Source organism: Pipistrellus kuhlii, unplaced genomic scaffold, assembly GCF_014108245.1.
Source record: "Pipistrellus kuhlii isolate mPipKuh1 unplaced genomic scaffold, mPipKuh1.p scaffold_m20_p_130, whole genome shotgun sequence".
Classification (NCBI taxonomy): Eukaryota; Metazoa; Chordata; class Mammalia; order Chiroptera; family Vespertilionidae; genus Pipistrellus; species Pipistrellus kuhlii.
Window position 1 is genome coordinate 193,215 of NW_023425439.1, and position 15,661 is coordinate 208,875.

The following is a 15,661-nucleotide window of genomic DNA, read 5'->3' on the forward strand; positions in this document are numbered from 1 at the left end:
TGAAGGAACACAGGAGCCTCTCTCGGCACTTGTGGTGACGGACGTAACACTCTGGCACCTGAATTGGCTGCATTGCTCCTTCTCTTATTGCCTCTTTGGGCCCACGTTGGGTGCCAGAATTCGGGGGCCTGGTGCGGCGGGGGCCAGACGTGGTGGGGATCTCCTTTTTCCGCGTTCTGCACGGAAAGAGATGAACAAACCAGTTCTAAGTGGAGGCGGCCAGGGATTGAGAAATATTAGAAATAGAGAAGACACAGAGATAGATTTTAAGCTGGGAGCTGGGTGGGCCGCCATACTGTCGGCTGGAGAGGCAGGAAGGAGACGGCTGAAAAAAAATTTTAAATAAAAAAATGTTAGAAGATGAATAGTTAAGGAAATCTCCCAGAAAAAAAAAAGTAGGAAAAATGTAGAGAGAATTACAGAATTTTAGGAGGCTTAATAATTAAATAATAGGAGTTCTGAAAAGAAAATACAGAAAAACTGAAAGGATCAAACTGTTAATGAAATCATTGAAGAAAATGTCCCTGAACTGAACGACTGAGTTTTTGGAATCAAAGGGCCTACCCAGTACGTGAATGAAAACGGACCCACACCAAGGTATATTTGGTGGATTTTCGTATTAAACTCTGGGACCAGAAAAGCCCTACAAGCTTTCTGAGAGAGAAAACGGGTTTAAGTCAAAGCATTAGGGACCAGAATGGCACCAGACTTTTCAAAAGTAACACTGGAATCTGGAAGACTAGAGCCAAGCCTTCAAATGATTTTCAATTTAGGATTCTATATGCAATTTTTTAAAAAAGCTCTTCCCGTCATTTCTCAGTAAGCTAGAGAAGAGAATGTGCTCCAGCACAGCAAAGGAATAAACCAAAACCCAAGAAAGAGGAAACCTCGGGGTCTGGGAACACAGGTGATCCTTCACAGGAGAGTGATAATCCAGGAAGGACAGCTGGTCCAGACTGGAACAGATCATAAGTCTCCATGAGAGACTACAGAAATGTGAAAACTGATAGCAGAGTTGGACACTTGTCCAAAAGCTAGGGATTAAATTACTGATACGTGGGGAGAAAATTCAGCAAATTGAGATGTAGGCTGTTTATAGTCTAGAGCACGTGTCAAACACAAGGCCCGCGGGCCAAATCCGTCCCGCCAGGCCTTGCAATGTGGCCCGCACCGCGCTGTCATCACTGCACTCCACTGCGTTTCCATCACAATGACAGTTTATGACTGTTCAGTAAACCATTCGGCCCGCGATTTAGGCTGGATTTTAGATTTTGGCCCCTCTTCTGATTGAGTTTGACACCCCTCTAGAGGCATGTCGTTCAGTATTAAAGTAAATGCCAGAATAAGAAGAGGTGAGGTAGTTGGCTCTGGGGAGGAGCATGGCAGGGTCTGCTGGTTTTATAATGGACGTCGAAGAACTATCTGACTCTTGAAGCTGCACCTATGACTGATAATAATTAATGAAAAAACCTTGACTAGCTTAATGAAAGGTGAGATTTTAAATTTTTTTAAAAACTACTGCTGAGCTTGAAATATTTTGGTGTGTACAATTCTTTCTTTTGACTCCAATTTTCCTGTCACCTGTCAATACAAAACCTTGAGAGCCCAGAGACGAATGGTCAGTCCTCCCAGCGGGTGAGGGCCTGGGGAATCTGTTGTCAGACTGTTCCCCGAGGCTTTCCTTGGTCTCCAAAGTACCCTGCACGGAGATCAGGTTTCTGCAGACAGGGAAAACCTCTCTCTCAGTGACTCTGGCCTTCCTTCCTCAGGTTGTCCGCACGAACCAGTGCGCAGGAGAGTTCGTCATTACCTTCCCTCGCGCTTACCACAGTGGCTTCAACCAAGGCTACAATTTTGCCGAGGCCGTCAACTTTTGCACTGCTGACTGGGTGAGTCCGAAGGGTGGTAGGCTGGAAGGGAGCAGCAGGAGGAGGGTTACGGGGAAACTGAGGCACCGCGGTCTCCACGCTTAGCCAAACTCCACTTTGAACCTGTCCGCAGCTGCCGGCTGGGCGCCAGTGCATTGAACACTACCGCCGGCTCCGCAGATACTGTGTCTTCTCCCATGAGGAGCTCATATGCAAGATGGCTGCCTGCCCAGAGAAGCTGGACCTGAACCTGGCAGCAGCCGTGCATAAGGAGATGTTCATCATGGTTCAGGAGGAGCGGCGTCTGCGCAAGGCTCTGCTGGAGAAAGTGAGTGATGGGGACAGTGCCCTGGAGCAGACACCGGGGCGTGGCAGAGTTTTGAACTAGAGGCCCAGCGCGTGAAATTTATGCGCTTGGGGGGCCCTCAGTGCCATCTGTGCCCCTTCGCAGTCCCAGAGCCCTTGAAGGACGCCTGACTGATGGTTAGGCCCTAGTGCTGCTGCAGAGGTGGGAGAGCCTCCCACCACTGCTGCTGCACTCACCAGCCTTGAGCCTCCCTGGCTCAGGGCTTCTGGCTGAGCGGCACTCCCCCTGGAGCGCACTGACCACCAGGTGGCAGCTCCTGCATTGAGCATCTGCCCCCTGGTGGTCAGTGCACGTCATAGTGACTGGTTATTCCACTGTTTGGTCGATTTGCATATTAGCCTTTTATTATATAGAATGTTTTTATTGATTTCAGAGAGAGGAAGGAAGAGAGAGAAACAATGATGAGAGAGAATCATTGATCGGCTGCCTCCTGCATACCCTCTACTGAGGATTGAGCCCACAACCCCAGGCATGCGCCCTGAGGGAGGGGAGGACGCGGTGGGTGGGGGGATGATTTAAACCAGCAACCTCTCAGTTCATGGGTCAGCACTCAACCAATGAGCCACACCGGCTCAGTGCTTACCTTTGTGAAAGCTGTATAGATTGATGTATATTAAATAACTGAGCCATAGCAGGCGCTAGTATAGCTGCTCTTCATTATTATTTAAATAACCCAGCAAGGAAGGCTGGCATATGCGGATCGGCTGGATGACCTTTTCAAGTCACTTAACCTCTCATAGTCTCACTTTCCCACTCTGTAAAATGGAGAAAAACACTTAATTTACAAGGTGGTAAAGCATGAGTAAGGTGATTTATGTCAAAGCATCTGTAGTAATAGCATCTGTAGCATTTGCGGTGTAGCAGCTGCTATTATTGGTAATATTAACACATGAAGAAAATGGTTGAAATATGGAACACTATTTAGGAAATGCCATTTTATTACATTCAGATGGTTTAATAGCTCACACTGAGGTGAAATCACCAAGTGGAGGGTAGTCCTCGTCGAATAGATTTCTCATGCATGTGTCAGTTGTGTGTGTAGATGAGTGTAGTTTAGCTGCCTTAAAGTGCCACACTTCCCAGTTGAATTGTTTGTTTTTTGTCATTGAGTTGTATATTTATATCTTTGTATATTTTGAATATTAATCCTTTATCAGATGTATGGTTTACAAATATTTTCTCTCATTCCGTATGCTGGCTTTTCATTTTGTTTTCTTCTAGGAGTTTTATGGTTTTAGGTCTTCTGTTTATGACTTTAATCTATTTCAAGTTACTTTTTTGTGAGTGGTGTAAGATAGGGTCCAGTTTCATTCTGTTGCATGTGATTATCTACTATTCCCAGCACCATTTATTGAAGAGACTATCCCTTCCCCCTTGAACAGTCTGGGCTCCCTTGTCAAAAATATTAGTTGACAGTATATCTGTAGGGGTTTATTTCAGGGCACTCAATTCTGTTTCATTGATCCATGTGTCTGTTTTTTATGTCAGTACCATGCTGTTTTGATTACTATAGCCTTGTAGTATAGTTTAAAATCAGGAACTGTTACCTCCAGCTTTGTTCTTGTTTCACAAGATTGCTTTGGCTATTTGGCTCTTATATGGTTCCACTTATTCTAAGTGTTAAGATACTTTTCTAAGTCATTAGTTACTTTTATCTTTGTTAATCCTCTTAACAACCTAATGAGGCTCTTATCATTAGCTCCATTTTATAAGATAAGAAAACTAAAACTTAATAGGTTTAAATAATTTATTCAAGATAACACAGCTAATAAGTGGCCAAGTGGGATTTGTAATATGCACTGGACATCATATTTTATGTAAAGATTAGGTGCTAAAGAAATAGAAGATTAAAAGCTGTTAAGAATCCAAATGTCCCTTTAAAACCCCTAAAATTGCCCATAATGACAATTATCTTTCATTTCCTCCCACAAAGCCAGCTTGTCCTCCATATTTTGGAATGGATTGCTTTTTCTTCATCTGAGCAACAGATGAAGTCATTGCTTATTAGGTTTGGAAGCCATGTTGTTTAAATAAAAATTATATCTTTAAAGAGTGGAGACGGGCACAGGTTTTATTTCTGAGACTTTTGTATGTGCACGCAGTGAGTCCTGCCTGCTAAGCAGCCAGCATAGCACCTGGAGCATAGTGGGCGCTGAGTGACTGGAAGCCAGCCTCGCTCCCCAGGGCACGGCCTTTCTCCTTCCTCCTCCCATGCCGAGCCACCTCTCTGTGCCTTGGTTACCCCTTTCCTGATGTTCCCCCACCCAAAAGGCCCTTATAGCTGATGCTCATTGCACCCCACTGATCTTCCCCTCGGCCCTCTGGTTCCCCCAGCTGTGAGAGTCTAGACTTCACAGAGGCAGGGTAGGGTGCTCCCTCCCCCCAGCTCTCGGCATAGCTTGGCTTCCAGCACAGGGCTCAGTGGTGGCTGACATGGGGGCCCTGTTCTGGTTCCATATAATATTCGTGGGTCGAACTGCCCCCAGGGCATCACTGAAGCTGAGCGAGAAGCTTTCGAGCTGCTCCCGGATGATGAGCGCCAGTGCATCAAGTGTAAGACCACGTGCTTCCTATCAGCCCTGGCCTGCTACGACTGCCCCGACGGCCTTGTCTGCCTTTCCCACATCAATGACCTCTGCAAGTGCTCCAGTAGCCGGCAGTACCTGCGGTGAGCCGGGGGGCCTACCTGGAGGAAGGGGGCCGAGGAGGGAGACGCAGAGCGGGGCGAGAGGTGCTCTTCTCTGCCCTCTTCCTCCAGGTATCGCTACACCTTGGATGAGCTCCCTGCCATGCTACATAAGCTGAAGGTTCGGGCTGAGTCCTTTGACACCTGGGCCAACAAAGTGCGAGTGGCCCTGGAGGTGGAGGATGGGCGGAAGCGCAGTGAGTGATGGGGGGGTCGGAGGGACTCCACAGGCAAGTTCTACTCCCTTTTCTTCTGTGCCCGCCCTCTCGCTCTGCCTGCACTCAGTGCCGCCCGCTCCTTGCCGCTCTCACTCTCTCCCCAGGCCTGGAGGAGCTCCGAGCCCTAGAGTCCGAGGCCCGCGAGCGGAGGTTCCCAAGCAGCGAGCTGCTGCAGCGACTCAAGAACTGCCTGAGCGAGGCCGAGGCCTGCGTGTCCCGGGCGCTGGGCCTGGTCAGCGGCCAGGAAGCTGGGTATGGCATGGCATCGCGGGGTGTTGGGCGCGCGTGGCACCTGGGAAGAGAACTTTGAGGAACGGACTCTGAGTGCCACTGGGCAGGCGGCAGCAGGCAACTGACAAGTTTGAGGTGGCCTGGGAGGTGATGGGGCGGGGGAGGGGGGGAGAGGGGGGCAGAGAGACCATGCAATTAGAATTGTAGACCGAAGAGGATCTTGGTCCCAAGAAAGCTCGAAATGTTCCTTTTTTTCAACACCTGGGGGAGATCTCAGACAGGCCGAGGGGACGTGTGGGCAGGGAGGGCCTGTGGGAGGGTTAGGGGGGTCTTGAAGGGTTAGAGGAATCTTGAAGCATAAGCCTGACAGCTCCCAGTGGAGGATGTATTGAAAAGTCCAGCTCCTGAGACCATCAGTGAATTTGTAAGCACCGCCTTCCCAAATATATCCTATATTCCTCTCATCGTTGTTAACCCTGAGAACAGCCTAGTGAGGGTGGTACCGTTATCTCCACTTTAGAAGCTAAGGCAGCGCGTGTTCTCGTCCCATGAATGCGTTTGTATCTGAGAACCCCCTCCCCCGGGCAAGCTGAAGCCTGAGAGATCCAGGTGGGGGGTTGGAGGACAAGTGTCAGGTCTCCGCACAGACGCGGAAGGAGGGGACGTGAAACCCCACATGTGAAACCTCGCAGTCCCCACAGGGTAGCCGATGTCCAGATGACCTTGGCCGAGCTCCGGGCCTTCCTGGACCAGATGAGCAACCTGCCGTGTGCCATGCACCAGATTGGGGACGTCAGGGTAAGCAGAGGTGGTCTTGGGGTGCCGCCGAATGCCCGGGCGGGTTGGGGGGCCTGGGCCGCGTGAGAAAATAACGGGAGGTCAGAGGCTGGAGCTCCTGTGGCTGCCTCTTAGAGCTGGGGCGTGAGGGGCAGGCTGCAAAGCCAAGGGCAGGTTTCCTGGTGGAGGTGTAAGAGGACAAGGAGGAAGTACGAGGGTGTTTGTGAGCCTGGGGAGCGGAGTCAAGTTCAGGAAGGCAGAGAGTGGGCTAGAGAGAGCCATGGGCACTGGTGTGAAGGGAGGGGCTTGTGAGAGGGCCAAGCATAACCGAGCGAGAAAGGGGTCCTGGTGCTGTACCTCAGAGCCCTCTGGGGACTTAAATAAGCAGAGACTCCTCCCCAGCCCCGATTACAAATCTTGGGGCGGAGCCCAGGAACCTGCATTTTAAACACATTCCCCCCCCCCCGAGGGCATTCAAATGGGCAGTGAGTGTCAGGGACCAGTGTCTTGGGGGAGCCCAGCCCATGCTAGGTTGTCCTCCCGGCACTACAGGTGGCACCAGCTGAAGGCTGTGCTCCTCCTCTGTGTCCCGCAGGGTGTCCTGGAGCAGGTGGAGGCCTACCAGGCTGAGGTGTGCGAGGCCCTGGCCTCCCTGCCACCCAGCCCCGCGCTCCTGCAGGCCCTGCTGGAGAGGGGGCGGCAGCTGGGGGTGGAGGTGCCCGAGGCCCAGGAGCTCCAGCAGCAGGTGGAGCAGGCGCGATGGCTGGACGAGGTGAAGCGCACGCTGGCCCCCCCAGCCCGGAGGGGCACCCTGGCTGTCATGCGGGGACTGCTGCTGGCGGGTGCCAGCGTCGCCCCCAGCCCTGCCGTGGATAAGGCCCGGGCCGAGCTGCAGGAGCTGCTGACCATCGCCGAGCGCTGGGAGGAGAAGGCCCACCTCTGCCTGGAGGCCAGGTGAGTGTCCGGTGCTGGGACCAGCCTCGTCCCCCCTCTGCCCTTCCCCGCCTTCGAAGTTGTTAGAGAAGCTGAAGGTGCCTGTGGGTGGCCTTGGTGCCAGGCTCCTGTGTGGGTGTATTGACTCTCCTTCCCTTTTCGTTCTCTATCTGATTTAAAAGAACAAACCTCCGTATACACATAGAGGCAGATAGTCTTGTGGGGAAGCAGAGGTGGACAGTCGCATGTACAGAGGAGTGCCTCTGCAGGCTGACGGTGCACACGAGCACAAGCATCAACAGGCAGACAGACACACATTGGTAGGAAAACATCACACACACGGCAGCCTGACAAGGCACAGCCCAGGCTGTGTGTGCAGGCCCCGCCGGCAGTGACTGGCAGCTACCCGCAGGCATCATACATGCGAGTAGGCCCACGCGGGGGCCCCAGGGGCTCCCGCCGCTGTTTCTGGTGGTCAGGCTGGGCTTCCGGTCAGACAGACCATCCCCGCCTGAGGCCTCTCTCTTCCCTACCTTCAGGCAGAAGCATCCACCAGCCACACTTGAGGCCATAATCTACGAGGCAGAAAACATCCCTGTTCACCTGCCCAACATCCAGGCTCTCAAGGAGGCTCTTGCTAAGGCCCGGGCCTGGATTGCTGATGTGGATGAGATCCAAGTGAGGACCCTGCCCCCTCCCCCTCCCCCTCCCCCTCCCCCTCCCCCTCCCTCTCCCCTCCCCCTCCCCTCCTCTCCCCCTCCCTCTCCCTCTCCCCCTCCCTCTCCCTCTCCCTCTCCCTCTCCCTCTCCCTCTCCCTCTCCCCCTCCCCCCTCCCCCCCTCCCCCGGCCTTCAAGCCAAGCAGGAGAGTGGCTATACATTGGGCTGCGGGTGGGGTCGGCTCAGCCAGAGAGGGGAGCAGCTGGCACTTTGGGAAGAGGCTAAAGGTGCTCAGTGAGCAGCCTGAAGAGGGCTTGCGAGAAGAGAAGAGGCTGATGAGGGTGGGAATGGTGGGAGCTGGGCGAGGAGAAGAGGCAAAGCATGATAAAAGCACTGGTGGGCCTGGGGGCGGGCTGGGTATGTGGGGGCTGAGCCAGTGGCTGTAGGAGTTTCGGGGGAGAGCCACGTGGGTACAGTTGTCTCAGGACGAGCCCTGTTTTATTCTGCCTCCAACTGCGAAGTCCGCTCTGTCTTCCTGGCTCAGGCCGGGCACAGGGCAGCATCCGCAGCTGTGGGCACGCTGAGCTGAGCTCTGTCTCGCCCCTGTCCCAGAACGGTGACCACTACCCCTGCCTGGATGACCTGGAGGGCCTGGTGGCTGTGGGCCGGGACCTGCCGGTGGGCTTGGAGGAGCTGAGGCAGCTGGAGCTGCAGGTGCTGACGGCACACTCCTGGCGGGAGAAGGCCTCCAAGACTTTCCTCAAGAAGAATTCCTGCTACACGCTGCTGGAGGTGAGGGGCCCGGCCCCGCTTCCCCCCTCCGGCCTGGCTGGCGGGAGGACATGGGGGGGTTGGGGGAGTTCTGGGGCGGAAGGGGGGGCAGGGGAAGCCCATCACGCCCCCTCTGCCTGCCTCAGGTGCTCTGCCCATGTGCAGACGCCGGCTCGGACAGCACCAAGCGCAGCCGGTGGATGGAGAAGGAGCTGGGCTTGTACAAGTCTGACACCGAGCTGCTGGGGCTGTCTGCGCAGGACCTCAGGGACCCGGGCTCCGTGGTAAGGGGCTGGGGCCGGGTGGGGAGAGCGGGGGCCACGGGCAGACCACCTGTGCCCTGGACATAGTTCGCCCAGCTGGGGGGGTGTTCATGGCATCAGGCAAGGGAAGGGCTGCTGACCTGCTCTCCCCCGTCCTGGGCCTGGCGCTGCAGATCGTGGCCTTCAAGGAGGGGGAGCAGAAGGAGAAGGAGGGCATCCTGCGGCTGCGACGCGCCAACTCGGCCAAGCCCAGTCCCCTGGCGGCGTTGACCTCGGCCGCCTCGGCCAGCTCCCTCTGCGTGTGCGGGCAGGTGCCAGCCGGGGCGGGCGCCCTGCGGTGTGACTTGTGTCAGGACTGGTTCCACGGGCGGTGCGTGTCGGTACCTCGCCTCCTCAACTCCCTGAGGCCCAGCCCCCCCTCCTCCCCGCTGCTGGCCTGGTGGGAGTGGGACACCAAGTTCTTGTGCCCGCTGTGTATGCGCTCCCGCCGGCCGCGCCTGGAGACCATCCTGGCCCTGCTGGTGGCCCTGCAGAGACTGCCCGTGCGGCTGCCCGAGGGTGAGGCCCTGCAGTGCCTCACGGAGCGGGCCATCAGCTGGCAGGGCCGCGCCAGGCAGGCTCTGGCCTCTGAGGACGTTTCCGCCCTGATGGGACGGCTGACGGACCTGCGCCAGCGGCTACAGGCTGAACCCAGGTCCCCGGAGCCCCCCATCCTCCTCCCTTCAGCCCCTGCCTCTGACCCTCTCAGAGAAGGCAGCGGCAAGGATATGCCTAAGGTGAGCTGCCAGCCCGGCTGTGGTCCCGATTCCTTTTGCCAGCCCCGCCCCTACGTGGGCTGCAGCCCTGGGCCTGATCTCTGACCTTCCACCCCCTTTCGCCCGCCCCGTCTGCCCCGTTTTATATTCTGTCCCGATTCCTGGACTGTTCCCTGCTGGCAGCCCGTGTCTGCCCTTCCACTCCAAGAAGAGGGGCGAGGGGGGGGGATCCCAAGTGTCGGGTTGTGGGGAAGAACCGAGTCTGGATCTCCAGTTACCACTCCCCGCTCTCACCCTCCCTGCCAGGCCCAGGGGCTGGAGAACGGAGACAGCGTGACCAGCCCCGAGAAGGTAGCCGCGGGGGAAGGCTCAGGTAAGAGAGGTAGGTGCAGAGGCGGCCAGGCGGGCACTGCACGTCGGCAGGCTGAACCACGTGGTCCTGGGCTCCGGGGCGGCGGGGGGGGGGCGGCGGGCAGGGGCAGCCTCTAACCCAGCCTGTCTCCACACCCACCCAGACCTGGAGCTGCTCTCCTCGCTGTTGCCACAGCTGACCGGCCCCGTGCTGGAGCTGCCCGAGGCAACCCGGGCGCCCCTGGAGGAGCTCATGCTGGAGGGCGACCTGCTGGAGGTGACCCTGGACGAGAACCACAGCATCTGGCAGCTGCTGCAGGCCGGGCGGCCTCCAGACCTGCAGCGGGTCTGCACGCTTCTGGAGGTGAGGACGGGGCTGGGGGCAGGGCCAGGAGGTCAGGCCCGGCAGCCAGGGAGCCCAGGCCTGACCACTGGCCCACACCTCTTTCCGCCCATCTGTGACCACAGCTGGAGAAGGCAGAGCGCCATGGGAGCCGGGGCCGGGGCCGGGCGTTGGAGAGGCGGCGGCGGCGGAAGGTGGATCGGGGTGGGGAGGGTGATGACCCAGCCCGAGAGGAGCTAGAGCCAAAGAGGGTCCGGAGCTCAGGGCCAGAGGCCGAGGAGGCCCAGGAGGAGGAGGAGCTGGAGGAGGAGACGGGGGCTGAGGGTCCTCCCCAACCCCTGCCCGCCACTGGCAGCCCCAGCACCCGAGAGAACCAGAATGGCTTGGAGTCGGCCCCAGGGGCCAGTTCGGGCCCCTCCGCCCCTTTCTCCACTCTGACTCCACGGCTGCCCGTGCCCTGCCCGCAGCAGCCGCCTCAGCAACAGTCGTGACAGTGGCTGAGCCTGGCACAGACCCCGACAGAGACCCCCCTTGGCCTCAAGGATCCTCTTTCTGACCATCAAGCCTGCTTCTTGGGAGGTGGGCGAGTAGGGGGGATGGCCACCCCCCACCCCAGCCCACCCCCGAGTCCCTTGACTTTTATATTCTGACTCCAAGGTATTGTTCAGACCTCAGCTCCTGGGGGCCGGCCCCTGGAGTCCCCCTCCCTGGTAGCCTCTAACCAGCATTCCCAGACACCTGAGGCAGATGGACAGATGGACGGGCAGGGGGACCGGGGGTGGCTGAGGCTGGGCCAGCACCATTCCAGAGACAAGGCCAGTGCATATGCAAACTGGGGGACTCTCCTCTCCCTCACCCCAGTTCCAGCCCTGGCCAGGCCAGGCTACACTAACCTCCCTCCCCCTCACTCTCCCCTTGCCCTTCCTCACTCTCCCCTCGCCTTCCCCCCTTCTCCCCCCTCCCCTGACCGACCCACCCAGGAGGAGGAAACCACACAGCTGTGCTCAGTCTTTTAAATGATTCGGCGGGAGCCCCCAGGGCTCCGCAATCTGAAGAAAGCTTTTGGTGCTTGTCCTCACAGCCACTGGCCCTTCCCTTCCCTTCCCTCCCCTCCCCTCCCCTCCCCTCCCCTCCCCTCCCCGTCCCGCCCCACCCCGCCCCACCCCGTCTCCTTTCCTCCTCCTGGGTTCCTGTTGTAATGAAACAAGACCGTTGGTGTGTAATTAATTTGTTCAAAAGCAAACAAAAAAGCAAAACACGCAACCTGGTTCCAGCCGAAGCCTATCTTAATTTTATTTTATTATTTTCCTCTCGTTAGAAATAAAACCCTTAGCAACGTTTTTTGGAAACATGTTTCTGAAGTGCGTTTCTCTTCGGAGGGGAGAACAGTGAGTCCTCCATCGCCCGTCAGTGGAGCGGCTGCCGGGCTGGCTGGCAGGCTCTGGAACCGAGTTCCACCAGGTTCTCCTTACCTGGAGGCAGGACAGCCGAGTCTCCCCTCATCCCCAAGCCAGTGTCCCCACCCCCTGCAGGCGGCCCCGCGCCTCTCGCTTAACTCCCGCCGCTATCTGCCCCCCTGAGCCCCAGAGTGATTTTTTGGCTTTCTTGAGGTCTTTACGCACCCTAAAGTGTACCTGCTTTCAATGTACAATTCAGTAGATCAGAGGGATGTCGCTAAAGCGCAGATCTCATCGTGTCACTCTACTGCTTAAAACTGTCCGTGATGCTTCATTGCCCTGAAGACCAAGGTTATATATATATAATCTCATTCTTTCTGGAATGCTTCCTGGCCAATCCATACGCCAGTCAGGGGCCCTGCCCTGCTTTCTCTCCGCCCTCAAGGGTTCCTTCTGCCCTTGAATGGGACTAAAGCTCAGATGTGTGGTCATTTGCAGCCTTGAATGCACTTTTGAAAAAACAGCTTTATTGCAATGTGATTTACGTACTGTGCAGTTCACCCACTTAAACTTGACAGTTCAGTGGCTTACATTCCAGTTGTGCAACCGTCATCGCAAGAGATTTTAGAATTGTTTCATCATTCTGAAAAGGAATTCCACACTCCTTGGGCATCCATCCCTCCCCTGGTTTCCCCTTCCTAGGCCACCAGTAATATCTATGGATTTGCCTATTTTGAACATTTTATATAAATGGAATCATACAACATGTGATCCGTTGTGACTCTTCTTTCACTCTGCATGTTCGAGCCGAATCTACTGATGGCGTCTTTATTGGGCCGGGGGGGGGGGGGGGGGGGCGCGCCAAGATGTTTTCCTTTTCTGGGCCCCAAAAGTGAAGGTGGTGGGCTGGGTCAGGGATCATCACGGGAGGGTGTTTGCATGTTTATGTGGGGCTTTGCATGCATGTCTTCTTAGGAGAGGCCCCAGTCCCTGTCATGCAAGACCCAGATCAAATGTGACCCCTTCCAGCCCTGGCCGTTTGGCTCAGTTGGCTGAAGCATCATCCTGCACACCAGAAGGCTGCGGATTTGATCCCCAGTCAGGACACATATAGGAGGCAACCAATTGATGTTTCTCTCTAAGCTTGCATCCCTTTTATAAAGGGGGTCCTTGTCCCTCGAAAGGCAAGAACCACTTTGGTCCTGAATACCCTGTGTCAACTCTGCCCATGAGGATACAGAAGAGGAAGCCGGAGCAGTGGATCAGCCCACGAGCTTCCCGTCAGGCCTGCTTCCATCATGGCTGTATAATTCCGTGGGGGCGGGGCACTGCACCTAGGGCTTACAGAGGTCCTCAAACTTTTTAAAGTGGGGGCCAGATCACGGTCCCTCAGAGAGCTGGAGGGCCGGACTATATGAACTACTAATTCCTACTGTAACACCTCGGCTGCGCTCACTGCCCAAAAAACCTGGCGGGCCGGATCAGACTCCTCTGCGGGCCGCATGTGGCCCGCGGGCCGTAGTTTGAAGACCCCTGATTAGCTAAAGATGGATGCCTGCCTAGCCCGGGAGCCCAGCACTGCCACTCTGGCCTTCCTCGTAGGAATGCTCAGTGAGCTCTCCACTCCACCTGTCTGCTGATGGGAACCTGGTGTGAAAGCACTCTCTTCTGGCAGCTTTGATTGATGGGAGGGCTGGGCTCAGGGCTGCCTCCATCTAATTGGGGGGCCCTGGGCTGGACAAGTAAGGGAGGCAGGGACCCCTGGACAGTTGTGTCCTGGACCCAGTTTGACCCCAGACCCCAGTTCAGAGGAAAAGGCTGCTCTTTTGCCCACCTATATGGGATTGAATCTGAAAAGGGGGTTGGAGGAGATGACTTCAGAAGAGACAGGCGTGAGAGCTGAGACAGGGACCAGAAGTGGCCTGACGGGAGGAAGAGGGCGCCTACAACCTGGGGTAGTTCCTGGCTGGAGCACTACTGGGTATGGGCCCAGCCCTCAGCAGTTTCCAGCCTTTCCCACCTAACACTGCCCTCGCCTCGGGATATGCACCTCATGAGCCCTGCAGGAGAGGCCCTAGCCCCCATCGTGCAAAACCCAGATCAAATGTGACCCCTTCCAGCCCTGGCCGTTTGGCTCAGTTGGCTGAAGCATCATCCTGCACACCAGAAGTTTGCGGGTTCGATCCCCAGTCAGGGCACGTATAGGAGGCAACCAATTGATTTTTCTCTCTAAAATCGACAAGTGAATCTAAAAGTCAAGTGAATTAAAAATCTGAGGAACAGAATAAACTGGTGAATATAATAGAATCAGGCGCATAGAATGGGAGGGGATTGATGATAATTCTCAGGGGGAAAGGGGTGTCTGGGGGGTACGAGAAGAGACTGGACAAAAATCATACACCTATGGGTGAGGACAGCGGAGGGGAGGAAAAGGGGAGGTAAGGGTAAAGGGTGGGGTAGGGACCAAGTGGAGAGGAGCTATGGGGGGGGGGGGAGAAACAATTGTAATAATCCGAACAATAAAGATTTATAAGAGGGAGAGAGAGAGAGAGAGATCACTTATAACGACTAACCCCAAAGCCTTCTCTCAGGCCCAACCATCTCCTACCTTTCCCCTACCTAATGCCTCCACTGTCTTGTGGCATCTGAAACACTAGGATTAACAGGTCTGTCTCTCCCATCCCCAAGCTCCCCAAAGTGAGAGCTGCTAAAGGGAAAGCAAGGTCCCCACTTCCAGTCGGGGGCCTGCAGAGTCTGGGCTAAGAAGGGGCAGACCAGCTCTAACGGGTTTGGCTCAGTGGATAGAGCATCGGCCTGCGGACTTAAGGGTCCCGAGTTCGATTCCAGTCAAGGGCATGTACCTTGGTGGCGGGCACATCCCCGGTAGATGGTCTGCAGGAGGCAGCTGTCCCTCTCCCTTCCTCTGTAAAAAAAAAAAAAAAAAAAAATCAATAAAAATACTTAAATAAATAAAAATTTAAAAAGAAGGGGCAGACCAGAGCAATTGGAACCCCACACTGTGCATGTGAACTCTGTTGCATAAAGCTCATTGGTAAGGGTGCTACCCCATGGGAGTGGGGCATAGGGTCTAAAGTCTATGGTCACTGGGGTCCTGGGGTCCTGAGATTGTCGTGATTGAAGAGGGGTTGGGAGGGAGAAGGACAGAGTCCCTGCAGAGTCCCTGCTCCTGGGACACTCCGATTTCAGGAAAGGGAAGGGAACAGCCCCTTGTGAAGCCCTCCTGGGTGCCAATTTCCACGTGACATATTTGATGAAGTTCCTGTCAGACATGCAGGAAACAGACTCCTTGAAAAACAGGAAATCACTCACAGCTGCGCTCCTGCTGCTCTCTGCTGCGGCAGGTGGCTACTCTGGTGCTATCGTCAGGTGGGCCTTGTTAGGCCAAAGTCCGTATTGTTGAATTTGGGCATAACCTCCATGCCGGCCTATCCTCCTTATGTACTGCTGTGTAACACATTATTCCAGAACCTTAGTGGCACAAAACAATGAGTATCCCACAGTTCCTGTAGGTCACAAATCTGGGCACAACGCAGCTGCGTTTCTATCTCAGGGTTTCTCACATTCTGTCATCAACATGTCAGCTGTGCTGCAGTTGTGTATCTCAAGGCTTGACTGGGAAAGGATCTGCTTCCAGCTTACCCGGCCTCTCCCAGAATTCAGTTCCTTACGGATTGTTGGACGGATAACCTCAGTTCTTTCTAGCTGTTGGTGGGAGGTCACCCTAAGTTTTCTTATAAAGTGGACCTTTCCATAAGGCACCAGAGAGCATGGCTGCTCGCTTCATCAGACCAAGTGAGGAGAGAGAAAGAGGAGAGGGGGGAGGGGAAAGTGAATTGTGCATCTAAGCTCTACCTAACCCTAATGCTAAGCCTAAACTCTAACCCTAATCCTGACCTCTAACCTCGAACGCTGACCCTAACTCTAAGCTGTAACCCTAACCCTAAGCTCTAACCTGAACCCTAACGCTAAGCTCTAACCTAGGGGTGTCGAACTCAATCAGAGAAGGGGCCAAAATCTAAAAT

General features: G+C 55.4%; 1 protein-coding gene across 10 annotated transcripts in view; it reads left to right on the plus strand.

The window, feature by feature from the left end:
* The window catches only part of KDM5C (lysine demethylase 5C), a 33,754-nt gene extending 21,372 nt beyond the window's left edge, over positions 1-12,382 (plus strand). For 3 of the 10 annotated variants that reach the window (XM_036436175.2, XM_036436171.2, XM_036436174.2), the window contains exons 13-26: positions 1,770-1,889; positions 2,002-2,196; positions 4,722-4,903; positions 4,994-5,118; positions 5,244-5,391; positions 6,063-6,168; positions 6,743-7,101; positions 7,620-7,758; positions 8,351-8,530; positions 8,656-8,793; positions 8,946-9,548; positions 9,834-9,909; positions 10,043-10,242; positions 10,347-12,382. In XM_036436175.2, coding sequence (XP_036292068.1) covers positions 1,770-1,889; positions 2,002-2,196; positions 4,722-4,903; positions 4,994-5,118; positions 5,244-5,391; positions 6,063-6,168; positions 6,743-7,101; positions 7,620-7,758; positions 8,351-8,530; positions 8,656-8,793; positions 8,946-9,548; positions 9,834-9,909; positions 10,043-10,242; positions 10,347-10,712 — 2,937 coding nt within the window. In that variant the 3' untranslated portion in view covers positions 10,713-12,382. Of the gene's footprint in view, positions 1-1,769; positions 1,890-2,001; positions 2,197-4,721; positions 4,904-4,993; positions 5,119-5,243; positions 5,405-6,060; positions 6,169-6,742; positions 7,102-7,619; positions 7,759-8,350; positions 8,531-8,655; positions 8,794-8,945; positions 9,549-9,833; positions 9,910-10,042; positions 10,243-10,346 lie in introns of all 10 variants that reach the window. The other 7 variants (XM_036436179.2, XM_036436173.2, XM_036436178.2 and 4 more) reach the window with 5 other exon arrangements.
* Positions 12,383-15,661: the final 3,279 nt, after the last annotated feature.